The 26986-nt window shown below is 42.9% G+C and overlaps 1 protein-coding gene across 4 annotated transcripts in view; it reads left to right on the top strand.

Annotated features, from left to right (window-relative positions):
• The window catches only part of CLIP1 (CAP-Gly domain containing linker protein 1), a 116880-nt gene that overhangs the window by 45728 nt on the left and 44166 nt on the right, over positions 1-26986 (top strand). For 2 of the 4 annotated variants that reach the window (XM_040619984.1, XM_008688849.2), the window contains 7 exons: positions 6301-6425; positions 7532-7754; positions 11786-11983; positions 12601-12704; positions 14468-14528; positions 22640-23584; positions 25324-25440. In XM_040619984.1, the coding sequence (XP_040475918.1) occupies positions 6301-6425; positions 7532-7754; positions 11786-11983; positions 12601-12704; positions 14468-14528; positions 22640-23584; positions 25324-25440 (1773 nt within the window). Of the gene's footprint in view, positions 1-6300; positions 6426-7531; positions 7755-11785; positions 11984-12600; positions 12705-14467; positions 14529-15808; positions 15842-18904; positions 19010-22639; positions 23585-25323; positions 25441-26986 lie in introns of all 4 variants that reach the window. The other 2 variants (XM_040619983.1, XM_008688854.2) reach the window with 2 other exon arrangements.

Here is a 26986-nt window from a genome sequence, read left to right as displayed (position 1 = left end):
AGCACTCAAGAAATAAATATTGAATGAATGAATGAGAACTTACAAATCTGAGATTTTCTAAAGCATGATAACTGGCTTCGTTTTCCTTTAATTGAGTTTCTAGTTTAAATTAATTTTGTTTCCAGTAGTGACTTCTTTTTTTTTTTTTTTAAGATTTTATTTATTTATTCGACAGAGATAGAGACAGCCAGCGAGAGAGGGAACACAAGCAGGGGGAGTGGGAGAGGAAGAAGCAGGCTCCCAGCGGAGGAGCCCGATGTGGGGCTCGATCCCATAACGCCGGGATCACGCCCTGAACCGAAGGCAGACGCTCAACTGCCGTGCCACCCAGGCGCCCCCCAGTAGTGACTTCTAATTTTGACTTAGATTGACCACAGTTTAGGAGTTAATATACTCATATCCAGAGAGTCAAGATAGTAAATGGTAGCTATTTGTGTTTGCCATGGATCTAGTATTTTGTTTTCATGTTGAAATTTTTTTTCTCTAAGAATCTTGATATCTGCCCCTAAAACGTAGATTTGAAAACTGTGGCTTATATCTAATGTAACTGCACATACTAAAATACCGTGGATTCTCTGGAACACTTGGGAAGTAAAACTGACTTTAAACAATCATGTTTAAATGCTTAGAAAAAAATCTGATTGTAGAATGATTAAGCAGAAAAGCATTTGAGTGATTTTAGGACTTCATGTGACTTCCTGTCTCTGTAGAAGATATTTTGAGCAACTACTGATGGTATTTCACAGGAAGAGGGAAAGCATATTGTCTGTCATATGAGTCAAGAGTTCAAAGTTTGGTGGAAGAAAAAGTATAAAAACCACCCATCCTAGGGACCAGTAGTCATCCATTTCAAATAAGTTTTGTGGCATGGTATTTTTTCTTAAGGGTAAATGTATATTTTATTACCTGCATTTAGAGAAATAGTTGCTTATCTGCTATTTGTGGTATTTAAATTTTTTTTAATTTTTATTTTTCTATAGTAAACGGCATTTATTTTTCATATTCGTTTGAGGGTAAGGAGAAAAGTCAGTTTGCCCTATGATGGTCTTTCTGAAAGAGTCTCCATTCATTCCATGGAATTGGATAGGTTGCTTGATCTGAGGATTTTGTACTTTTAATTAATAAAGAGAACTTCCTTTGAAGAGAGTGGTCAGTGGGTGCCTGGGTAGCTCAGTTGGTTAAGCATCTGCCTTCGGCTCAGGTCATGATCTCGGGGTCCTGGGATCAGGACCCCATGCTCAGCAGGGAGTCTGCTTCTCCCTTTCCCTCTGCCTCTTCCCCCCTGCTTGTGCTCTGTCTCTCTCTCTCTCAAATAAATAAATAAAATCCTTAAAAAGAAGAAGCAGAGGAAGAAGAAGAGAGTGGTCAGAGGGTGAGTCTTTGAGAGAAGCTTTGCAGATGCACAGCCAGACTACCTCTCTGAGGAAGCTTTTCCCACATGGGTCACACAGATAGGGTGTCTGTCTCCTGTGTGGATCTTGTCAGGTACGGTTCAGTTCCCCCTTGGTGTGGAAACTCTTCGATTTCAGGTTTCAGGTCTTTATGGACTCTGATGTAAACAATGAAACCTCCTTTCTGACTGAAGGCTTTTCCACACCGATAACATCTATGGGGCTTTTCACCACTTGAACTTTTCTATGAATAGCAAAGTTACTTTGATTCCTGAAGCTTCTCTGACAAATAACACCCTCACAGGGTTTTGTCCAGTGTGGAGTTTTCATGAATGGTCAGACTCCCTCGTTGACTGAAGTTTTTCCCACACTCCTTGCACTGATGGGGCTTCTCTCCTGTGTGTAATCACTGATGTTTAACAAGATTGCCTTTGGCCTTGAAGCTGTTTCCACAGTCGGTACACTCAAAGGGCCTTTGACCAATGTGGATTTTTTCACGCAAGGTTAGACTGCCTTTTTGCCTGGAGGATTTTCCACATTCCTGACACTCACGGATCCCGTGTCTCACTCCAGGTGAATCTTCTGTAGTGTCCTAACAGCTGGGGACTTTTGTTCCAGCTTCTCTCTTCTGAAAGAATTCTGGAAATCCCAGCTGAGGATCCTGTGGCCTCCGAGTGATCTTGTTTGTGATGGGCTTCAGTCATCACATGGAAATGTGCCGTATTCTGGGCATACTTCCATGACAGTCCAGCAGGGTCGCCGTGGAAATCCAAACATATCCACGCCTGTGGTAGGCCCTTAATCACCACCTCTTCATATGATCCGTCCACGGGCTCTTGTGAACACCACAGCCGTGTGCACCAGCAGACATAGGCTGATGCCGAGCCCACAGCAGCGCCGGCCTGTTTGTGGTGTTTTTTTAAATAAAGCTTCTGAATGAAGCCTGTGGTTTGCTTGGATTATTTACTGACCACAGCCTGCTAGACACCTCTTGGAAAACCAATTGTCATGACAGTAACTGAGACTCACCCCCAAAGAATTCAACAGATTATCCGATGAGATCGCATTATCTTTAATGACCTGTGTTCTGTTCACGTGATGCTGGGTAGCCAGCAGCTCCGATTGGTGTGGTATGGGAGGGTGGAGAAAACTGAGATCAGCTTATATAGGTGACTGTTTGTAGAGTCCATGAATACCAGTAAGACTACTGAACAGTCAAACATGCCAGATCTGGAACTAGGATTCCTGTTACTGTGGGCAAACTGGCTGCTAGCAGATCTCAGACTCTTACGCTGTCAGACACTGCTCTAAGCACTTTTATGTGGATTGTTTTACTTAATCCTCACAACAGTCCCAAAGTTATCCCTATTTTATTTATGAGGAAACTGAGCTTTAGAAATTAAGCAACTTGACTAATTAATAGAGCTGGCATTTGAATTTGTTCCACTTTAGAGCCCATGCTCTGTGTCAGCATATCTCTTCCTTTCCTTGCTTCTGAGACATCAAAGTCAACCTCAGCTCTGACTGATCTTTTTCCTTTATTCGGTTTATGTGGAAAAGTGGCCTTTTCTATGTAGGTGCCAATGGAGAAAGTCACCTTTCATTTATCCAGCAGATGTTTGTTGAGTGTCTGCTGAGCTGTGCTGGGCTTTGCAGGTCACAGTGCCAGACACAACAGGCCCCTGCTGTGGGGTTTCCTCTAACTCCATCTTGCCCCAGTGATACCTGTCATGACACGAGGGCACTTCTGTAATGTCCTGGCTATGTCTGACCTCTGTCACCCTTCACATGCCCTTCCTGCCCGGAGTCCCTTAAACCATCTGCCTTGGTTCCTTAAATCAGTTTCACAAAAAGTTTCCCTTTTAGAGAAAAAGAACATAGGCTTGACGTTTTAACATTTTTCCATCTTCAACAAAGGGTTAAAGCTGGAAAAAAGTGTATCATCCCAAATTCATAGAAAGCTGTATTCATAGAAAATTTAGAAACAAGTGCCGTTAGTATTAAAAAGTAAGACAAAAATAAACTTAGTATTGGTCTTAAGAAACTAGATAGGAGGGGCGCCTGAGTGGCTCAGTCGGTTAAGCGGCTGCCTTTGGCTTGGGTCATGATCCTGGGGTCATGGGATCGAGCCCAGGTTGGGCTCCCTGCTCAGCGGGGAGCCAGCTTCTCCCTCTCCCTCTGTCTCCCAGCTTGTGCTCTCTGTCAAATAAATATATAAAATCTTAAAAAAAAAAAAAAAAAAAAAAGAGGCTAGGAAGGAAAAGTGCCCGGCTGGCTCAGTTGCTGGAGCATGTGACTCTTGATCTTGAGCTCATGAGTTCAGGCCCCACGCTAGGCCTCGAGCTTACTTAAAATAAAAAAATTTTTTAAAATTTAAAAAGAAACTAGGGGGGCGCCTGAGTAGCGCAGTCGTTAAAGCGTCTGCCTTCGGCTCAGGGCGTGATCCCGGCGTACTGGGATCGAGTCCCACATCAGGCTCCTCCACTATGAGCCTGCTTCTTCCTCTCCCACTCCCCCTGCTGTGTTCCCTCTCTCGCTGGCTGTCTCTCTGTCACTCTGTCACATAAATAAATAAAATCTTTAAAAATAAATAAATAAATAAAAAGAAACTAGGAAGGAAAGAACAATAAACCAAAAGGAAGTAGAAAAAAGGAAATAGGATAAAATGTGAATTCAAGAAAATAGAGAACATCAAAAACAAAAGGGAAAAAACTAAAAGCTGGTTTAGGATCAATAAAATAAATTACCTTCCCAAGGTAATCTACAGTTAACACAGTCCCATTGGTCTTGTTTTAGAATTAGCCAAAATGATTTTTAAATGTGTTAAATAAATTAATTAAACCTACTTAAGTGTCAGTTGGGACTGATTGAATAAACTGGAATGCACCCATATAGAATGACAGCAGTTGCAAATACAAAGAAGGAAGTTCTCTGTTCTTTGCAAGGTGCGACACAGTGCATATAAAACACCGGTCTTTTATGTAAAAATAAAAGGGAGGAATAAGAACATACATTAACGTTTGCTTTCATCTGCATGTAGCGATGCTGGGAGAAGGATGCATTGCTAATCAGTGCCAGTGCTTCCCTGCATGTGGGAGTGGGGCCGGTGGGACAAGGGTTCAGTAAGGGAGATGCTTCCCTGGATGCTTATTTGTTTATTAATTTAATTAATTAATTTTAAGAGACTTATTTATTTGACAGAGAAGGAGCATGCGTGCGTGCACGGGGCTGGGGGGGGGTGAGGTTGGGAGGGGTGGGGGCGGGAGAGGCCGAGGGAGAAGGAGTCTTTTAAGCAGACTCTGGGCTGAGTCTGAGCCAGCGATGGGGCTTGGTTTCCAGACCCTGAGATCAAGACCTGAGCCCAAACCAAGAGTCAGATGCTTAACCAGCTGTTCCACCCAGGCGCCCCTCGATGCATATTTGTATTTAAATTTTTGGAGCTATGAGAATGCATTGGCTATTCAAGAATTTTTTTTAAAGATTTCATTTATTTGAGAGAGAATGAGCGGCAGGGAGGGGCAGAGGGAGAGGGAGAACCAGACCCCGTTGGGCAGGGAGTCTGACACGGGGCTCGATCCCAGGGCTCCAGGATCATGATGTGAGCCGAAGGCAGACGCTTCACCGACTGAGCCACCCAGGAGCCCCTATTCAAGAATTAATTTAAGTTTATTATGTATAAAGAGGTGTTTTTTTGTTTTTGTTTTTTAAATCAGTAAGAAAAAGGTGAACATCCCAAATGAAAAGTGAGGGAAGTACTTATCGTGGTACATCTCTATGGTGGACTCCTAGCCTGCCTCCGAAGCGTGGCAGGGAAAGTGAACCCAAACAGCAGGGCTGTCTCGGGGTGTTGAGAATACAGGCAAAACATTTATGTTTTGCTTATAATGTTCTTAAGTTCCTGCAGTGACTCCTCTTGGTCACGGGGCAGGGAGGGCCAATGTCTAAAGAAACAATGAAGAAAAAGGAAGAAAACGAGCACTCTGAAGAGCAGTGCTGGAAACCCGCACTAGCAGCTAGGACACGGATCGTGAAGTGGCGGTAGTTGTAATGCCGTGGCCGTAGCACAAGTCCTGACCTGAACTTTCAAACCTGTAGAAAGACTCACAGCTTGTTGCTGTGTGCCCAGGAGAGACGGTGGCAAAATGAGTATTTGGAATAGAAAAGTAATGGCAAAGGAAGGAATAATTCGTAAATGCTGGTGGGTAATTTGGGAAATAATGTTTGCACAGTACATCAAACAGTGGCTGGGACAAAGAGTTGCACTTAAACAAGACTCAGAGCTTTGAAGAGTTTATGGGAAATAAAATGTGAAGAATAGTGATCTTAACAGTCATGAGGAAACAGCCTCACAATGGAAAATATCAATAGAGTCAAATTATTTTAAAGAATTTACATTTTCATGCAACGTACACTTAGGCCAAAAGCAAACTTGTGTGGATGCTCGAATATCCGTCCTTACTATGTGTGGTCGCTTTCCGTGGATGAAGATGTAAAGGAGGAAAAACAGAGCAGCTTGTACAGAGTAGGGAGTATGGATGGATTTTTGTTTTCCTTCAACGGATGTGCGGGTTTCATTTTTGTAGCAAGTACTTATTTTGAAGCAGGAGAATCCCTCTGGAGTAATAAAGTATTTTCTAAGGAAGGGACTAATTAATTGGGTGGACACACCAATGCCTCCCTAGTGCACAGGCTTTTCATTACTGGGACATAGCAGATCACTCTGGTAACGTGTCACCCTGGTAAACTTCACCAGTCTTTGGAGAAAACTCTTTAAAAGCTGAAGAGAAGGTAAAGCGAATAAGCTGTTGCAGGAACTGTGGAGTCCTGTACTTAACTATCTGTTGCAGCTGCAAAGGGTCAAGCCATGGAATTGTGTCCCTCTCTTTATTTTTACATTCTCTTTTTCCAGGTCGGTGGCACCAAGGCTGGTGTAGTCCGGTTTCTTGGGGAGACAGACTTTGCCAAGGGGGAATGGTGTGGCGTGGAGTTGGACGAGCCTCTTGGGAAGAACGACGGGGCAGTTGCTGGAACCAGGTTTGTCTGGCGTTGGAATCTTGTCTCCTTCCCGCACTGAAGGTGCTCAAGCAGATTTCACCAAGAGCTGCATTTAAAAAGATTTATTTATTTATTTGAGAGAGAGAGAGAGAGGCAGAGGGACAGAAAGTCTTAAGCAGACTCCTCGCTGAGCGCAGAGCCTGAGGTGGGGCTCGATCCCATGACCTGGAGATCAGGACCTGAGCAGAAACCAGGAGTCAGCACTTAACCGACTGAGCCACCCAGGTGCCCCAAGAGCTGCATTTCTATTTCTTTCTTTCTTTCTTTCTTTTTTTTTTTTTAAAGATTTTATTTATTTATTTGACAGAGATAGAGACAGCCAGCGAGAGAGGGAACACAAGCAGGGGGGAGTGGGAGAGGAAGAAGCAGGCCCCCCAGCGGAGGAGCCTGATGTGGGGCTCGATCCCATAACGCTGGGATCACGCCCTGAGCCGAAGGCAGACGCTTAACCGCTGTGCCACCCAGGCGCCCCTCTATTTATTTCTGTTTCTTAAGACTCATCTACTGATTTTTTTCCCCATTCGAATTGGAGCTGTTCTTTTGTCTCTCTCTTTGAGTGATACATGTAATGCATTTGAGTAGATTCTGAACAAGCATTCAATTTATTTTTAAGACTTTTTTTTAGAGCAATTTTAGTTTCATAGCAAAATTGAGTGGAAGATCCAGAGAGTTCCCGTATGCCCCCTGCCCCCACTTTCCCCCTTTATCAGCATCCTGCACCTGGTGGTGCATTTGTTGCAACTGATGAACCCACACTGACACATCACTGTCTGAACCTCTCTGCTCTAGGTTTGTCAGATAGTAGAGATATTTATTCCCTTTGCACCTTAGGAGCACTTCAGTAGTAGATGGGCAATTCTGTCTCTGTGTATCCTCTTGTTATTCACTAGTGTGTTTCTAAAACATTATTGAGGTTATCAGCCTACACACATGTGAATGCTGCATGCTGGTGGCCCGCCCTGGCTTACTGGTAGAATTCATAGCAAACCAGTCATGAGTGATAACCAAAAAACGATGCTTTTGTTTAGAGTTGTTATTTCTCGTAATTGAGTTTTTGGTCACTGCTTTTATTGTTATTTTCAAAGGTATTTTCAGTGCCAACCCAAATATGGCTTGTTTGCTCCTGTCCACAAAGTGACCAAGATTGGCTTCCCTTCCACTACGCCAGCCAAAGCCAAGGCCGCCGCCGTGAGGCGAGTGATGGCAACCACGCCGGCCAGCCTGAAGCGCAGCCCTTCCGCCTCGTCTCTCAGCTCCATGAGCTCAGTGGCCTCCTCCGTGAGCAGCAAGCCCAGCCGGACCGGATTAGTAAGGCTCCCTGTTCTCTCTGCATGCCTCGACCATCCAGGCATGATAAATGCCTTCTGCTGTTGATCCTGCTTTGCTTTCGGGGCTATTCACTTGCCTTGTACGTGTTCGCTGTAGCTTGTGGAGGCCCATTCTAGGTTTCATAAAACAAAGCTTTAGCCAGAAGACAAATTTAGAAATAGAGTTTTGAACATCACTTTCAAATTCTTAAGGCCCTAAGATGTACCAGTTTTTGCTGAGTCTGTAGTAACTACTGTTGAGTCTAACGTGTGAGATGGTTTTTCTTTGAAATTATTTTGGGCACAAGAATGACAGGAAAGTTGGAGGGATCCTTTTCCTCAACGGCCTCGGTCTCTCAGACTTCAAACAATTCGAGGAACTAATGTATTTTGAGAAAAGGCACGTTCTTAGAACTTTAGTAGTATGTTAATAGACTCTAACCCACTGAAAGCAGTTAATATGTGGAGTGTTCCTGACCTGGGCCAGAGGACACGGAGGGGAACTAGTGGAACGTGAAAGGTTGCTAGGAAAAGTCTTGTCTTGTCTCCTCTCTCCATCTCCTCCTCTCCCTTCCGCTTCCTCTCTCCCCTTTTTTCCCATTTAGATCAGTAAAAATAGAATCATCAAAATCAAAATAGGCAGTGGCGGCTCATTCTGTTTGTTAATATGGTGTTTTCATAGGGTCAAAACAATGACTTCTTGGCTCATCTCCTGCCAGTACATTTATTTACTTGACGCGAGGCAAATACTGTTTAGCTTTGTAAGACTGTACTGCACTGGGTCTCTGTGTTACGACGGTAAACCACAGACAGGAGGGGGAATGTTAAGTGGTGTGATCCTGAGTAAGGCTGCTGGCCCTTGGTCTCGTTTTGGCTTCTCTTCCGTGGTCCTTGGGTCCTCTGGGAAGGGAAAGGGGGAGGAACCTTTCCTTCAGTGCAGGTTGAAGGAGGAGTGCTTCTCTGCCTGCCAGCTGGACTTTCTCTTAAGTTCTGGTAAAATAAATACCTGCTTGGACTTTTTCATTTTGCATATGAAAAGAAAGTCTACATATTCAACAGAAAAGTGACAAATGGACTTTGACAAGAAAAGCTTGATGAGAACAATGACATAGAAGTGAAGCCACTCCTCTTTGGACAAAGCCTCGTTCAGCAAACTCATCGACATCTAGTCTACTTTGTTATCCAGGAGCAAGTCCATGGAGGTGTTTTCTCTGGATTAGGAATTCTTTCTTGAGTAACTTTTATTATGTTGTAATTATAAGTGTCCATCTCTTTGGAAGATAACCAAGCTCTCCCCGGCTTCCCCCAGTCTCTCGTCTTTTCAGACCAGTTCTGATTCATCGTAGCTTACCTCACTCAGTGAAGAAGAGCGATAGAAGAGAAAGGAGTCTTCTTACCTTGTAAACACCTTGTTTTCATAGATCTTTATAGAGGGTGGCTATAGTTTCTAAACCACAAATCACCGTGAAAGAATATGCCAAACATACAGAAAATGTGACTTCCTAGAAATATATCTCCACAGCATAATCCCATGTATGTATATGAATAGCAGTTCTTTAATGCAAACTGGTCTTCTGGAAGTATTGACACAGAGATGCCCAGACTCTCTGCTTGCCTCGCACCTGCATGCCTATTATTTTATCATAGGGCCCCTAGGCCAAAGAAATAGCTAACAGTTCTATTTATTAAGCAACTACGTCCAAACAACTTTATATTTATGTTCTAGCAATTTAGTAGCTGTTTGAAAAGGATGATACACATTAACTGAGAGGAAAAAACATTTTTTATTCTCTCTTAAATAACCACACATATTAGGTTGTATGTGCGTGTTGGGCACTGCACATCCTTGTCAAACCTTGGAATCTTCTTGAACACTGCCACTCGCATTTCCTGTGACACATTGATTTTTTTGCACAGTACTGGCTTTTTGTCATGGCAGCAGCTGAAACCTAGCTTTGGGAAGACACGACATTATTCAGAGGAATGGAGTACAGCTGCCTCAGACTCGGCTGCCTCAAGCTGGTGGTCTGTATGGTGTCCAACAGGTGTTGCAGTGTTTTCCTTGAAATTTGAAAATATTCCGCAGTGCCCCGTGACTTTGCTGCAGGGCCCTGGGGCATCTCTGTGCAGAGACCTCAGATTTAGTGCATTCATGAAGAAATGTTAGTACGAGAAAGTATAATTTTAACCATGTAATGAAATTGGAAAGTTAAGGTCAGATGGTTAAAACAACACCCCTTCCCCCTTATGCTTAAGTAATTTAAGAAATTTCATTAAATAGAAACAGCAAAGGACAATTTGGGTTTGATTGGATTCCTCTACTCTTATAGTTGTCAAATTGCCTATTTAAAAAAAAAAAATATTTCAGAGCGGGGGAAGGGGAGAGGAAGGGCAGAGGGGGAGAGAGAATCTCAGACTCCCTGCTGAGTCTGATATGGGGTTCGATCCCATGATCTTGAGATCATGACTTGAGCTGAAACCAGGAGTTGGATGCTCAACCGACTGAGCCACCCAGGCGCCCCTCAGATTGCCTAACTATTACCTGATGACAGATCCTCACTCTCTCTGCCTCCTAGCCGAGGGCTCCGACTGATGAAGGGCATTCAAGGGGCAGAGGAGGCTTTGATTGGGAGATGAAGTCAGGGCCCACTCATCCAGATCCAGTGATCTGTTCTCCATGTTGACGGCCTTGGACAAATGTATGCCAAGGGATGAGGCCTTTGCTGAATTCCCTCCCAACCCCTGCAGCCTCGTTTGGAAGAATGCTGTTCAGCTTTGCCCACGTTATCCATTACCATGATAGGAGGTTATTGTCTCTGTGTTTTCATCTGATGATTAGCCTCAAGATGGAGGAATCTTTATGGGAAGCAGCACAGAGCAGCAGGGGACACCCCCCCACACAGCTTTCTTTCTCCATCCCTTCCCCCACCGCCTTTCTGCCCCATCTCTTACTCACCACCCCCCCATAACACTTCTGAAGGCAGATAAGAGTTTCCTTCTTAATCTCATCCTCATAAATCTCTCTGGTGATTGACATTCGGGTCCTCAAGTTCTGGATTCCTGGGTGAGATCTCCAGTGCCTTTCAATTTTTTTAAGTTTTTATTTAAATTCCAGTTAGTTAACATACAGTGTTATGTTAGCGTCAGGTGTACGATACAGAGATTCAACACTTCCATACACCACCCAGTGCTCATCCTGACAAGGGCGCTCCTTAGTCCCCATGACTTGTTTCCCCATCCCCCCTCCCCCTCTGGCGACCATCAGTGTGCTCTCGAGAGTTAAGAGTGTGTTTCTTGGTTTGTCTTTCTCTCTCTTTCCTCCCTTTGCTCGTTTGTTTTGTTTCTTAAATTACACATATAAGTGAAATCATATGGTATTTGTCTTTGACTTATTTCCCTTAGCATGATATACTCTAGTTCCATCCGCATCGTTGCAAATGGCAAGATTTCATTCTTTTTTTATCTGTGCCTTTCACTTTGAAAGAAAGATGAAGAAAATCCTGACAAATCCAACTGTTTAATCGAGACAAGGAAGGTTTGTGACTCCAAGGGTGACCTCTTGGTTACTTAATGGTAATTAGAAGCTTAAAAAGTTGAAAAAAATCTCAACCTCAAGTCTGAGGAGCGAAAGACTGACCAAAATGTCATAAGAAGATACCTATTAATGAAGCTTGGATGGAAATGAAGTTTAGAAAAACTTGTTAAATGAGTTCTGTGGAATTTTCCTAGATTCCAACAAGGCCCTGTCAGCTGAGCTCAGGGTACCTTTGATTTGAGCCACTTATTCTCCTTCTAAACATCTTTCTGATTGTTCCATGACTTCTTACATTGATGTGTTGTTTGTGATATTCACAGTCAGGAGGCACATGCTGTCTTGTTTCCTTGATGAAAAGCTTTTCCTAATAATTGAGAAGCTTGGGAGCTGGGACAGCACCTTTGCTTTGCTGAGGAGACGCCTGCCTGCATGCCTCGCGCCGTCCTTCCATCCCCGAAAGCATCATCGCCCTTCACTTCTTTAACTTTCCTTTGCAGTTGACTGAAACCTCCTCCCGTTACGCCAGGAAGATCTCCGGCACCACTGCCCTCCAGGAGGCCCTGAAGGAGAAGCAGCAGCACATTGAGCAGCTGCTGGCTGAACGGGATCTAGAGAGGGCGGAGGTGGCCAAGGCCACGAGCCACGTGGGGGAAATAGAGCAGGAGCTAGCTCTGGCCCGGGACGGACATGACCAGGTGAAGTCTCGTGCTGACCTTGTTTCAGAGATGGTGATGGGTTCTAAGCTGATCCTGTGGAGATGGTGGTGCTTTCTAAGTTGAGGGAGAAGGCTGAGCAGCGCCCCCGGTGCTTGGAGCTGGGGAGCTAGTCTTGGGAGCACTGGAAATGAGCAGAAATGTCTTTGCTGGGCTTGTTTGAAGCTGTGACCTGGGGTACCACTTTGTATCGTTACAAAGATGAGGTTTTGTTCTTCTTGAGTCGACCTTAGTCTTTCGGTCTTTACATCCGGGTCTTCTGGCCTGTGTCAGGGGAGCTTGTTTACTAGGACCTTACCAACGATGGCAACTCCTGTTTTGTAGGTTATCCTTTGTATGCATTTCAGCTTCAAAAAAGATGAGCGTTGTTTTAACATTGCCCTCTGTTGTTTTAATGGTGTGGTTTTTCATCATTTAGTTTCCAGGAATGCGGCCGAGAAATAACCTCTTAAAGATTGTAGAAAGCATTTCAGTGTGAAAAGGTTTTAGGGTCATGGCAACCCACAATGGTACCACTTAGCTGTAGCTCTTTGGAGGCATCCCTGGGCCTGTGTCTGGGTCAGAGAGAGGCCACTCACTGACACCCTTGCCTTTCCCAGCATGTCCTGGAATTGGAGGCCAAGATGGACCAGCTGCGAACAATGGTGGAGGCTGCTGACAGGGAGAAGGTGGAGCTTCTCAACCAGCTTGAAGAGGAGAAAAGGTGACCTCAAACTGTTCCTTGGTGCAAGTGTGGCCTTTTCCTTTTAAATGACCTTAGGAAAATGTTCTCATTATGGTGCCAGCCCTTAGACTGTGTATTCAGTGGAAATGAAACTCTTTGTACTGCATGAGGAGGGTTTGCTTGGATTTGACTTCTTTTGAGAAGTTTGGAATCATCTAGACATACCCTGCTTCATTTAACAGCTGTTTATTGAGTCCTTGCTATGTGCCAAACATCCTTTCGAGGATGACCTCAGTGTCGTGAGATTAATTCAAACCCGGCTTCTACCTAGAACCATTTTTGGTGAGAGGATATTGTGGGTCCAAGTTACCTAGTATTTGTGAAACACCTTCTGTGTATCTAGTAAACACTGGTGAGTGATACAAGGTCCCTGTCCTTGGGAAACTCAGTACCTTATTAGGAAAACAAAGCTTCTGTGGGAAGCAGGTAGGGCATTATCCAGGTCAGGATGGAATCGAGTGCTAAAGTGTGAGACAGAAAGCAAGTTTGGTTCTTACAGGTTTCTTGAGGCTGTGAACCAACACGATCTCTGAAAAAGGTGTCTGCATGGAAACCATTGGAACATTTCTGGGTAGTGGGACATTTGTTCTCTCTTGCATTTGATGTCATCTTCTGTCCTTTCTGGTGGCAGCAACTTAATTCAGTAACTGTCTGATCTGTGGGTTCAGGACGGTCAGAGGCGCGCTGCTGTGTTAAGGGGTATAGCAGAGATATCATACAATCTCTTACCAAGGAAATTGTCTTCTCACTAGAAAGAGAAACATGATACCTAGGAAGTTCTCTTCACATCTTAAGAATGGGTACAAATAAATGAGAGATAGTTAACAGGGCTTTTCTAGGCCCTTCTGAATGCCAAGGCACCAGTACCATTTGCTTCGGCTCTTGAGCCAGCTCTTGGTCTGCTGACTACTGGGCAGGAGAAATGTCCTCCCAGCCCTCCAGTGAGCGTGAGGGGTATAAATTATTTGCGATTATATTTCTGATTTCACAGAGTAGAATTTTTCTTAATTTTGCCAGAAATGCTGGTGAGTTTGTCAGTTTTGATTTTTGTAGACAGGTCATGAACTTTGTCCTCTTTTCTTCCTTACACTCAAATTTGTGAAGATTCATAACGTGGATGTTATCTGAATTTTGTAAATCTTCAGGATATCATAGTTCATTGACTTGGTGACAGCACTGATTGAAACCCACACCCAAATCAGAGATTTTAAAATGTGAAAAAAAAATGACTCAAGTTGTTCATAACCTAATTCTCCCAGGCTTAGGGCAGGTACTAGTATTTTTCTGGGGCTTTCTGCATGGGTAGCCTGCTAGCCTCATCCTAACATATCCGACGTGGGGTGGTATAAAGAGAGATTGGTTTTCTGTCCCACATTCCCCTGTGTTCTGAAATTGGAAAGTAGAAATTACAGACTTGAGGTCTCAGAACTTGTTTCTGTGGTAATCAGACCTTTTCCCTTTAGGCTGGTCCTGTCTGTTGGTTGTGACCAAGGGAAACCGGGTGGTTTTTCTCAACTCTTACCTCATGCCTCCTGGAATCAGTACCTGGCTAAAACACTGAGATTTCCGAAATAGAATAGAGCTCTTAGGTTTCTAAGCCAGATGCCTAAAAATGCATTTCTTTGTTTTCTTCCACCATCGTCTGTTACATTCACCAGGGTATTGATTATAGATCCTTTTTTTTTGTAAGGCACATGTATTCCTTGGTTACTTACGTGCTCTGTTTTGATTTCGTTTCACAGGAAGGTGGAAGACCTGCAGTTCCGGGTTGAGGAAGAATCCATCACGAAAGGCGATCTTGAGGTAAAACCCCTCCTGCTCTCTACAGCTTTTATGGGTGTTAGCATTCACAAATACGGACGAGATCATTGTGCCAGCACAGGCCGCAGAGGGAATGGAAGGAGCCCCAGCCTCAGGCCAGGCTGGGCTGTGGGCGTGGCTACGGCTCAGGTGCTAGAGAGGGTCCTTGGGCCTGGGACTGTGCTGTCCCGACTCCAGTGACCCAGTCACATTTTTACTACTCTTTTCTTGCACCTCAAAATTCAAAACCTTGAATTGGAATTGATTAATCAGGTCATAAATCTGGCAGTGTGTCCAGGTGAGACTCTAGATTTTCCTCTGATGATCAGAAATGGCGTCATAAAGAGCATTTTTAACTTCATCATAATAGTCCCCAAAAAAGTTTTGTGCTTTTCTCAGCTTTGCTTTTCAATTGAGCAGGATCAATTTTTTATAACCTTGTAAAAGGAATAAATACATGTTCTAGTAATTAATTTTTTTAAAGTAATTACCTGAAGAAAAAACAAGCAATTTCTATTTCAGCTTCTTTTACTTCTGTGGCGTATTTTACGTTCACAGAGATTTCCTTTAGCATCAAGTTTCTCATCTTCAAACAATTATTCATATTAGTTTTTTAATTAGATGCCAGGTTTACATGATTTTGATGCTTTTTAAACCACTGCTAGATATATGACATGACAAATATGAATTATGAAATTATTCAAATTTGGGGGAGTTCTGGTACTTTACTCTGTAACATTTTTATAAAACTTACATTTGCCTGTGCAGTTCCCAGAATACACATTTTGCTGCCATTACAAGTTCAGAGCTATTGGCGGTCCAAACCATGCTTCCATTTCAGGGGCCCTTCCAAATAGGAATTCTAGTTCTTTTGGAAATTGTCTTCCTAGTCAGCAGAGAGAAAGGAAGACATTCTCTGAGTTCTAGTTTTATAAGGCCCAGAATTTAGTGGATTACTCATAATTCAATAGTTACCGTCTTTGCTCATTTCATATACGGTCACATCCCTTTAGTTGACTTTCATGTTGTTCTCATCCATTTAAAAACACCCCAAAGTCTCATTAGAAGTTTCATATCCTCATCCGATTCATGTGAGACACAGCTGAGGGTGTGCTGGGAGGGGCAAGTGAAATCTTCCCATCAGCACAAGGCCGGCATTAGGCTGTCTGGTAAACTCACTTGAAATTTCATCAGAGTTGTTTTGAAACCCTAACACATAATCGAAACTTTAGTGGAATCTCTCCTTTTGTTGTTGTTTAATTTTTTTATTTTTTTACTGATAGCAAAAGAGCCAGATTTCTGAAGATCCTGAGAATGTAAGAGGGCACTTAACTGTGTGGAGATTTCCCTTGTTAACACAGATTGATGACAGATTAAAATGCTTATTGATATACTCAAATACTAACTGCATCATCTGACCTGAGACATTGACCTTAATATTTCTGTGCATGTGGCTTTCAGAGCAGTTACATTTGTGTTCTGAAGAAATTGTATGTAATGACTAAGCTGTGTAAATCCATTTATGAAGGCATAAACAAAGTTTGCTTTATAAAGAATTTTGCCAGAAAGAAAAAAAAAGGATTTGTCTGGGAGCCTGGCCTTCTTAACTCATAATGTCTTCTCGTTTTAATAGAGTCATTCTAAAAGAGAGGATAGCTAACTGAAATATAAAACACATAAGATGAAGGAAGTAGAGAAATTCTGCAGGAAAGTTTCCCAGGTGGTCTAATTTTATTCCCAAGAGAGAAGGGCATTCGGAGGGTCAGACTGATTGCCTTTTTGTGCGCTCCCCCTGGTGGCCAGTGCCCGTCAGTGCAGGTGACCGGAAATTCAAGCGTCCGCGTGTTTGGCTGCAGGATTTTCCTGAGTTGGTGAAACTAGAGACGAGCATTCTTCAGTGAAGACACCATGTGCTTTAAATTTATTATTATCGAAGTGAGATTTTTCTAGTAGCCGTGCTACCAGCCAAGTAGGTGTTTCTTTTCCCTCCTCCTTCTCATGAAGATCAAACAGCCAACTTTGGACCATAGCCTCCAAAGCGTGGCTTCCCCGGCACCCTGCTGGCTGTGATGCCAGTCCAAAGAACCTCACAACCTTTGACTTTGCTTTACCACCATAAGAGAGTAGAATTAAAACAAAGATTTTCCTTCCTCCCACCTCCTGGCAGCCAAAATAGACAGCTTAAGGCCGAACTTTTAAAAAGCCTCCGTTCTGAAGGGTTCCTTTCTGTGAGGCTACTTCAGTGATCTGGGTCTCTTCTCTCCTCCCGAAACGGGCTCCCGCTGCACCCGGTGTCAGTCTGCATGGGATCTCCCTTCTGCCTTTCTTGTGCGCTTCCCGCAGAGCCTTTGCTTTCCCTCTCAGTCCCTGTCCCAGGACTTCCCTCTTGGGATGCTCTGTCTGTGAGAAAGGGATACTTTTACAAGGAGGGTTGTCCTGTCCAGTGTAACGTTTTTCCCACACACTGAGGCATGGAAGTGGATTGAGAGCTCCCGTGCTGCTGATCGCTCAGACAGCTGGAGAGTCCCAGATGGTTTGTGTGCATACCCGCCAACAGGGAGGTATTGCAGTGATCTGGAAGGTCTCAGAGTGGGAAGAAGATCACATTCAGTGGATGTTTGCTTTTTATCTGGAAGTAGCAACATTTCACCAGAGGACACTGAACTCAGCGTCAGGAGGTGAAGAAAGCTGCTGTTGCCTTCTGCTTTTTACTGTTAGTTTTGGATTTCAGTTCTTGAGGCTGTGATCCCAATCACGTAGATCTGGATTAGATTCTTTTCTTGTAAAAGCAGGTAAATTGAACAATTTACCTGTCTAAGGCACATATGGACCAAGGGGACTGTCCAGACAGTTAGGTTTTGAATTTTATTTCACTATTTCTGTTGAGTGTATAGAGCTGAAGCAGATGAAGAAATTAAAAAAAAAAATTTTTTTTTGGTTCACCTTTTAAATATTCCACGATGGTTTATACCTGGTTTACAAGCACACTGACCTCTTTTATGTGTTGAAATCCCTCGAGGACCATCGGAGTCAGTAAAAAATGTTTATAACATAACATGATCCACCATCTACTTAAGCTCTGTGCTATCTGCTGTTACTTTATTTAGAGAGTGTTGTCATTTTTGCGTTGCCCGTAATTGTCCAGACATGGATCTGTCCTTAGAATCACAAAATATTTAAATTAATGTAAGTGACTAGAAGCTGCTCGGAGCAGCTTTGTCGCTAGGTTTTGTCACTTGATTCTGCTGATAACCTCTTGGGTGGGGGAGGTGAGTCGGAAAGAGGTATGTTCAAACTGATAACTAGATTATTTCCCGTTGATTAAGACTCTGCTGTTACAAAGAGATTGCCTGCTGGGTTCTCCATTAGGAAAACTTACATCTAAATTAAGTGATGATGGGGAGTCTCTGAAGTTTTGAGGCAGTTAGGATCTTACCATTACCAGCTCTTTTTGCATGGAGCTAAAACTCATGCCTTGGTGCTGAGTCACCCATTTCTCGCTCTTGTGCTGATAATGACTTCGTCCTGGGATGGAGAAGGTGAGACCTTCACCAGCTCTCAACTTCTCTCCTGATCTGAATATCAGAGATGGAGGCTGTCAAACATAATTATTACTGAATTTTCCCCTTATAAATATGATCCCCTCTTTTTTTGCCTTGGTGACACATAGTTTTTGGAAAACCCACTGTTGGAAGGAAACTAGGGAACTGAGAAATGTTGCTAAGAATGCCAGACCTTTTTTGCTCATCTCAGCAAAGGCCACTGGTGTGATTTTCTCATCTCTAGTTTCTGGATTCCCTTCATTAGGCTTAACGCTTCACGCTTGTTCACATCAAATTGTACGCCATAGCGCTGGGAGCTGCCCTCAGGACTTACGGAACACTTGTAAGATTTATGAGCTTGTGTTTGCCATATTTAGGGTATAGCAGTGGTCATTTTGAGGGTTGATTTACTTGTTAAAGTCACCAAGTCAGTTACATACACATTAATGTCAAATAGCTGTTGTGGGGAGGGGGACAATGATAGTTTAGAGAATATTAACGAATCTAATTTGTGCTGATCAACCTCACTTATCAATATAACTTATATTTGGCTGCACGCATCTGACACTGCTCATCCTGCCTCATGTGTTTCCACTTTTGTCTTTCTCAGTAGACTAGCTCGCGTCCCCTGCCCACCTCATCCTTCCATCTGATAGTGTTCATCCGCACCCCCAGCCCCCCATCTCAGCCCATCCTCTGCCCCTCTCCATTTCCCTTTTCGTTCATCCTTTGGCGGAAGGTACTGGTGGCTCAGCCTGCATGCCGCTCTCTCTCCTCTTGTGCTGGCATGTCATGGTGGCACTGTTGTGTTCTCTTCCTCTTCCTTTTTACTAACAGACGCAGACCAAACTGGAGCATGCCCGCATTAAGGAGCTTGAACAGAGCCTGCTCTTTGAAAAGACCAAAGCTGACAAACTCCAGAGGGAGTTAGAAGACACTAGGGTAATGGTTTTCACTGTTTAATGAAGCAGACCCATGTATGTGAATGGTGACGCCTCGGGGGACGTGCCTTGCAGTTGACCTAAGCCTTGACCCAGTGGTTCCACCTGAGTTTGGTCTTGGTGCTGTTCAGGTGCTCACAAGCGTAGACTGATGGGTAGGCACAGGTGTGTCACATCCAGTCTTTTGTCCGAGGTAAAGACTCATTCCTTTGGTTAACTCAACCAGAATCCAGATCAGAAACTCGGCAACCGTAAGTGGACTACGTGGACGTCCACAGCCACTTTCGAGGCTCTTTGTGTTAATACCTCGAAATACATTTCTCCAATTTGCCACAAGCAGTCAATTGTCCTCTTGTTCTCATATTCCCAGTGACAGGGATTTCTGAAGAATTTTTGTTATTGTTGTTTTACTTTACCTCTCTTTTCCTGCCTTCTTCCCTGACCTGTTGGGGGAATCGAAACACCGGCTCTTTTGAATGAGAGTTAAGGACTTTCGTCCCAGTGATCTTTTTTTCTTCATACCTGATCTGCCTTTGCATTTCCCTCCTTTCTGTCACCAGTAGGTGAAAATCTCAGCGGTTAGGAGGGAAAAGTGTGCTGAGAACAGAACAGCTTCCTACAGTCCCAGCTCACTATCTTTGGCCCTGGGAGCCAGTGCATTAGTCAAGTTGCCACTTACTTATGTATTAAAGCACCTGTGTAATGCTTACTTGGTACCAGGCATTGTTCTGAGCGCTGCACCAGTATTACCTTATGTGGTCTCACCTCAGCCCCGAGGGAGGTGGTAGCATTGCCCCCATTTTACAGATGAGGATGCTGAGTGATGGAGAGGTTAAATAATTTGCCCAAGGTTACACAGCTAATAGTAATAGTGGAGTCAGGATTTGTATCTAGAACATTTGGCCCCAGAGTCTGTGCTCTTGACCACCACAGGATGGAGTCTGTCTATTATGGAGGTAGTTCTGTGCTGAAAAATTTCATAAATAATCCGAATCATTTACGTATAAGAGGACATGTGTGTATATATACCTTTTAAATCACAAATTTGTCCGTGGCTAAATTGCCCAGATCCTTAATACAAAATTAAAAAAATTACTGTTTCTGATCAAATTTGGTATCCTGATTTCTTTCTTTTGAATTATTAGTATTTGTAGAAATTTCTTTTGTTGAGAAATCATTGACTGATCTAAAAAAATCTAGATAATGGAGTAATTTTTCTTCTCTAAATCATAAGCTTTTATTTATTAAGAAGAAAGAAAATGTTCTCAGCCTCAAAAGTAAAGGTATCTCCTATATACTTGGTAAGGGAAAAATCCTGGTAGTTTGGTGATGTTTCTTCGTTACCTGAGAGCCAAAGACTTGATCTGGGAAATACAAGGGACTGATGATAAGATTGGGCTCCTTTTAGTGGGAATGGCTGTTGAATCATTCTTTTTTAACCTGTGAACTCCTCCTGTGTACCTTTGTCAGCACACAACTTGGATGGATGCCTTTTTTTCCCCCTGTGGATAGGAAGGCGTCCACTTACAGCACGGGTTATCCGACTGTTCCAGATTCAAGCTGTTTTCTTTCTATAAGAAGTCTGCCTTTTGTTTGATCCTCACTCCTGCTTGTCCAATTGTGAAACCAGCCAATGAGCCAGTTGAGTTTCCTATCACCTACCTTCCTTTTAGGAAGTGCTGTAGAATACCTCTGAGCCAGTAAGTCCAGTTTACGAGCAGGGTGTTTGCTGCCGCGGAGGAAGTCGAGAAAGTCGCAAGAATAAGAAATGATACCTTTTATGGCCTCACCCTGGTGGGAGAGGCAGACACGTAGCTTTGCTCGAGGGCAGACTTTGGGAAGTAAAACAAAACATGGAAGAGGTATGGAAATGCCACAGTGTAATCACACTGTTCTTTTTTCACTTATTTTTTACTTGACATTGACTAATAACTCTTATCCTGTTGGATTTATTTATGTTCCAGACCTTGTAGCATTGGGGTTTATTAATATTTTGCCCCTTATTTTGTGACAACAAACGCTTGGACGCCCCACCCCCTGCCCCAGAAAAAAGTACGCAAATAAACATCTTTAACCCGGAGCATCTATAACCCTGACACACACCAATTACAGCCCCGCCCCGAAATAGTTAATGACTTCCTCTTGCAGTTTCGGAGACTCGATTGCTTTCTTCTCCTAGTCTTTTGTGGACATGTTCATGGTCGTCCATATCACAGGTGGACAGAGGAAGCGAAGGAAACACACCCATCACTTTCTGTCCCAGTAAAGGCAGTGAGGGAGAGAAGCCTTCAACCTGGAGGAGTTTTGATTCTTAAAATCTGTTTTTAAATTATTCATGTTCCCTTCTCTTTCCCAGGTTAGTCCAGTAATTGATTTTTATACCTGAAGTGACCTATTCCCACATATTTTGTGTCCTACACTGACTGGCTAACAGGTATCAGAGGGAAGTCATTTCTTAAGAATAAAAGGACACAGGTTAAGAAACTGTTTTTCCTAGTCCTGGGGTGTGAAAAAAAAAAAAAAAAGCAGGCTCTTGGGTGCTGTCCCAGAGCTCAGGTAGAATCAAAACATGTGGGAGTGAGCGGGAACCTGCCTTTTAGACCTGCATCCCAGGAGATAGATGTGCATATGAAAGTCTGAGAACCACTGGGTTAGGGGAACAAGATATGTACATTAAAATGCCAATAGATTATAAAATCTAAAAGGGGGAACTCTCTAAAGATTCATATATATAATTGCAGGTAAGTAATTGTTCTTATTTTGTCTTTCTAAAAAAAGGTTAGTAAATTATTCCTTCATTATCCAGCTAAACCTCTTTCTACAGCTGATTCATTGAAACATTTGATAGGTAATTTCATACCTTTTATGCCAGTGATAGCCACAGAGATATACCAACTGCATTTATATCATCGAAATTCTCTGCCATCCACATTAATATACTTTTTTAGTAGATAAAAAGAAACAGGCAAAATTAATAATATATTTGATTTAAGCCAGTTTATCCAAAATAATATCATTTATTTCATCATGTAATCAGTATAAAAGTTATTAACAAGATATTTTATGTTCTTTTTTCCCCCTAAGTCTTCAGAATCTGCCTACGTGACCCTTACAGCATCTGTCACATTTCTGGTGCTCAGTAGCCATGTGTACCAGGTAGCACAGTTCTTTAAAATCACCTGCAGTAGATAGGTGAGCATTTACACATGCCGGGTAAAGCAGAGGAGGGAAAAACCAGGTAAAGTGAGGAGGCTTCTGTCTTCCCTCAGCTGGACATACCTGAGAACTTTGAAAGCTGTTCTTTCTGTTAACTTACTATCAGTTGATGGGCACTTCTCTAAGTTTCTTGAGAGGAAAAAGAAATAAGTCTGGAATAAGTTAAATTCCGTATCAGTTTTCGATTTCTTGAGCATCTCAGGGTGGTGGAAGTTTGCCAAAGATGATGACTTTGGGGTTCTCAGAAGGGGGCTTCCTCCATGACAGCAGTTAGGGGTGGGTGAGCCTGCAGGCGTTCACGGTAGCTCGACGGCTGCCTGAGGTGGGGGAGTTGTTAAAGATCTTCAAGGTTAAAGGAAATCGTCAGTGATTGGTTATTTACATGCCTTGTTTTTCTTTGGACTGCGGTTACTAGGTGGCTACAGTGTCGGAAAAGTCCCGTATAATGGAACTAGAAAAAGACCTAGCGTTGAGAGCCCAGGAGGTAGCTGAGCTGCGGAGGAGGCTAGAGTCCCATAAGCCTGCTGGGGATGTTGACATGTCACTCTCCTTTTTGCAAGAGATAAGCTCTTTGCAAGAAAAATTAGAAGCTGCCCATGCTGACCACCAGAGAGAAATCACTTCTCTGAAGGAGCAGTTTGGAGCCCGAGAAGAAACACACCAGAAGGAGATAAAGGCTCTTCAGGGTGCCACAGAGAAGCTTTCCAAAGAGAACGAGTCATTGAAAAGCAAGCTTGATCATGCCAACAAGGAGAACTCCGATGTGATAGCCCTGTGGAAGTCCAAGCTGGAGACGGCCATCGCGTCCCACCAGCAGGCGATGGAGGAGCTGAAGGTGTCCTTCAGCAAGGGGGTCGGGACAGAGACAGCAGAATTTGCAGAGTTAAAAACACAGATAGAGAAGATGAGACTAGATTACCAGCACGAAATAGAAAATCTGCAGAACAAGCAAGACTCTGAAAGGTCTGCTCACGCTAAAGAGCTAGAAGCCCTCAGAGGGAAGCTGATGGCGGTCATTACAGAGAAGGAGAGCAGCCTGGAAGCCCTCAAGGCGAAGCTGGACAAAGCGGAAGACCAGCATCTGGTAGAAATGGAGGACACCTTAAACAAATTGCAGGAAGCTGAAATAAAGGTAAAGGAGCTAGAGGTTCTACAAGCCAAATGCAGTGAGCAAACCAAGGTTATTGATAATTTTACATCACGGCTCAAGGCCACTGAAGAAAAGCTCTTGGATCTTGATGCACTTCGGAAAGCCAGTTCCGAAGGTAAATCGGAAATCGAGAAACTTAGACAGCAGCTTGAGGCAGCTGAGAAACAGATTAAAAATTTAGAGATTGAAAAGAATACTGAAAGTGGCAAGGTTTGTATTGGCGTCCTCCATCCTTTTATTTTCTGTCTGTCAGTCTCACTTTGCATTGTACGTCACTTCTGAGAGGAGCTCATTCATCTTCCAAATTCTCGATTTAATTACAGCAGATTTCCCAGCTGCATACAGAGTCCTCTGAGTATCTTGAGCATGGCTTCATTTGAGGAGATTAGAGAAAATAATGGCTCAACTAGGTTAATTTATTTTGGTTTCCTAGTGTCTGGGTACTTTATGACTTTGTCTCTGGGCTCCGCTCTGTAATCTGTTTAAGCTTGGTTCCAGTCTGTAATTTCTTTTTAAAGATTTATTTATTTGAGAGAGAGGGTGAGAGCACATGCTCAGGAGGAGGGGCAGAGGAAGAGAGAGAGAGAATGTCAAGTAGCCTCCCCACTGAGCACGGAGCCCAACATGGGGCTCAATCCCACGAACCTGAGATCATGACCTGAGCTGAAATCAAGAGTCAGATGCTCAACCGACTGAGTCATCCACGTGCCCCTGTAATCTCTTTTAAAATAGAGAACTCGCTAAGATGATGGTGTTAAGGTAAATGAAGGGACAGACAAGAAGGAGGCTTATATGATTACCTCCTCCTCCTCTCCCATTTACATCATTGTCCTATGCCTAAGCTTATATACAAACATGCTGAGTGCCACGTGACTGTTGTAAACGGAGGAATAAGGTTACGAGCCTGGAGCCCTTTGCATCGCTGCTTCTGTCCCATTGGAGAGCTTTTCCTGTGCCGCAGTGAGAATATGTTCTAATCCCTGCCTTTTTGAGGAAAGACGGACAAGTATGCTTTTTGTCAAGGCATAGGAAATTGCCTGAAACATTTGCCAGCTACATCCCTTTCTGATTAGCCTTGTCAAATGTCATCTTCATCTTTAAGGACTGTTTGAGGAATGAATGCTCCCAGTCCTCTTGCCACTAGTGGGGGTGCTGGTACTGATGCTAAATGTTCTGAGCTTTTTTTGGGGAGAAGCTGCTGCTTTGGCAAAGGGTTGTAAGGTTAGATGGGGAGATGTGAGGACAGACTGAAAAATCGCGGAGTAACCTTAGTTGAAGATGACAAGCTAATTACAGGAAGTTTTCTCAAATCTCCTCACTTGGATCTGAAATACCAATGAAATCACAAAAATTAATTACTAGAGAATGTGTGGCTAAGGGTTGGTCAACTTTTTTTACATCAAGATTTAATGAAAACTAATTTCTGATTACTGTTGTCCAGTGCATTTTACATTTAAAAAAATTTTTTTTAAATGTTGAACTACTTTAAGCAAATAAGAACACAGAGAAAATAACACAGGCCTCATGTCTCCATTTTTCCTGCTCGATGGCCTTTGAAGTCCAGAAAATGAAATTGCTTTTACTTACCCATTTAGAAAGTAAGCGTCTGCACTTTCTGCTTTAGATCATGCTGATATTCCAAATTTCGGTTTAGAAAAATACCCTGTTTTGGCTATTTTAAATAGTCATTAGATCGTACTATCTAGAACTGATTGTGGGAAGTCATTGGCTTCTTAGAATTAACAACAAAAATAAAGAAAGAAAGAAAAGAAAAAAAAAAAAAGAAAAACAGTTTTTTTTTTAACCCATGCCTTTATTCCTTTCAGTTTTATTTGGTTGTGTTTGTTTCTCATATGTTTTTTATATTTGTTTTATTTTTTGTTTCTCATTTATTCTTCTTTGTTTCCTTGTGTTGGTTTGCTTCTGCACCATGTAACTCTGTGTGGTAGGCTAGTAGCGTTACCAGAGAGCTGCAGGGGAAAGAGCTAACACTTAATAACCTTCAGGAAAACTTGAGTGAAGTCAGTCAAGTGAAAGAGGCTTTGGAAAAAGAACTTCAGATTTTGGTAAGTACCTATTGGGAATCGGACTCTCAGGGTTTCTGGTCATTTGAATGGTTCCTGGTTTAAAAACAAAAATCTCTATAAAGAAGGATTGCACCTCTTCCCTTTGTTTTTGAAAGTATTGATTTAAATTGAGTGTGTTAGTCATTGGCTGATAAGTACCTTGAAGGGAATGGGATGAAAACCAAAGTAGCAATAAAGGTAGGTATTACTTTTTCCTTTTCTAAATCTATCCTTTGCCTCTGGTAAATACACCGCTTTGGCATATGATTGACTGGTTGGTTTTGCTAAACACAGGGACCTTCCAAATTATACACCCAGCACATCAGCGTTTCATTTATAATGAGGTTTAGGCTGTGCCTTCTGCCTCCTGTGACAGCAAGCCGGAGAGAGCTGTGCTGGACTGCTGGCACCCTGTGTTAGCACGGCACGGTGCTGTCTAACCCAACGACGTCCAACAATCATTTCTTCCAACTCGGTTTAATCCATCTCAGCAAATTACATTTCTTTTCACATATATCCTCTTGCCTTAGTTGCAAGTTGTAGGACATTTTTTTTCTTACCTTCTCTCAACTGTTCTCCCTTCTTCCTGCATCAAAAACTGAACTTAGTCAAGGCTGGCAACATAAGCACACATCATGGGAAAGGAAAGCCATAGGCTGATGGAGAAACTGGGTAAGAGAAACTTGAGTTAGGAAGGGACACTTGTCTTAGATCCTCCATATACCATCATCTTCCCCGCTTATGACACTTCCGTGCTAGTACTGGAGGTGAATGAGTGTTTGCTTTCTTTTTTTAAATGCCAATATTATGAATTTCTGCTTTTTCAAATGTCAGATATATAGCTGCACTGTTCATTATTGTAGCTACTGTCCACATATGACTATATGAATTTAAGTGAATGAAAATTAAATTTAAAATTCAGTTCTTCAGTTGTACTGGCCACATTGTAAGTGCTTAAGAGCCGCATGTGGCCGGTGGCTACCATATTGAACAGCACCAGATAGACTGTTTCCATCATGGTAGATGATTCTAGTGGGCAGTTTTGATATGCAATATTTTAGCTACATTTTGAGAGCAAGTTGGCCTGGGAGTCATGATTTTCTAGTCTGATGTCCTTTAAAAAAATGTGTTTTGAGTTCCATACTATTTCTGTGGCCTCCCTCTCCCCTCCCAAACTTTGAGGACGCTTTACTTTTCTTTAAGTTAGCATACATCTCTGTGTACTCGGAAGAGAAAATTTGCTGCCTAAGTCTGGCTTTGGGAGTAACACAGGGGGACGACCTTTGGGCTTTGGTGGACTTGTGTGCCTTCTGTGCCCGTTTCATTCATAATCCTAAATAGTTAGAAATACTCACTGAAAATTTTTCTCCATGTATCTAGCTCAAAATTCATCTCAGGAAAACCGGGGGAGCGGTTTTTTGTTTTTGTTTTTGTATTTGAATCTACTGTCATGCTTAAAAAAGAGTAGATGAGTGGTGGGCCTTTTTGGTTTAAGAAGTAGTTGATACAGTTTCAAGATATTAGGCTCTGATTACTTTCAGATAGA

The sequence above is a fragment of the Ursus maritimus genome, unplaced genomic scaffold (assembly GCF_017311325.1).
Source record: "Ursus maritimus isolate PB19 unplaced genomic scaffold, ASM1731132v1 scaffold_33, whole genome shotgun sequence".
In the NCBI taxonomy this organism is placed as follows: domain Eukaryota; kingdom Metazoa; phylum Chordata; class Mammalia; order Carnivora; family Ursidae; genus Ursus; species Ursus maritimus.
Note: the sequence above shows the minus strand (reverse complement) of the source record. Positions and strands in the feature narration are given on the sequence as shown.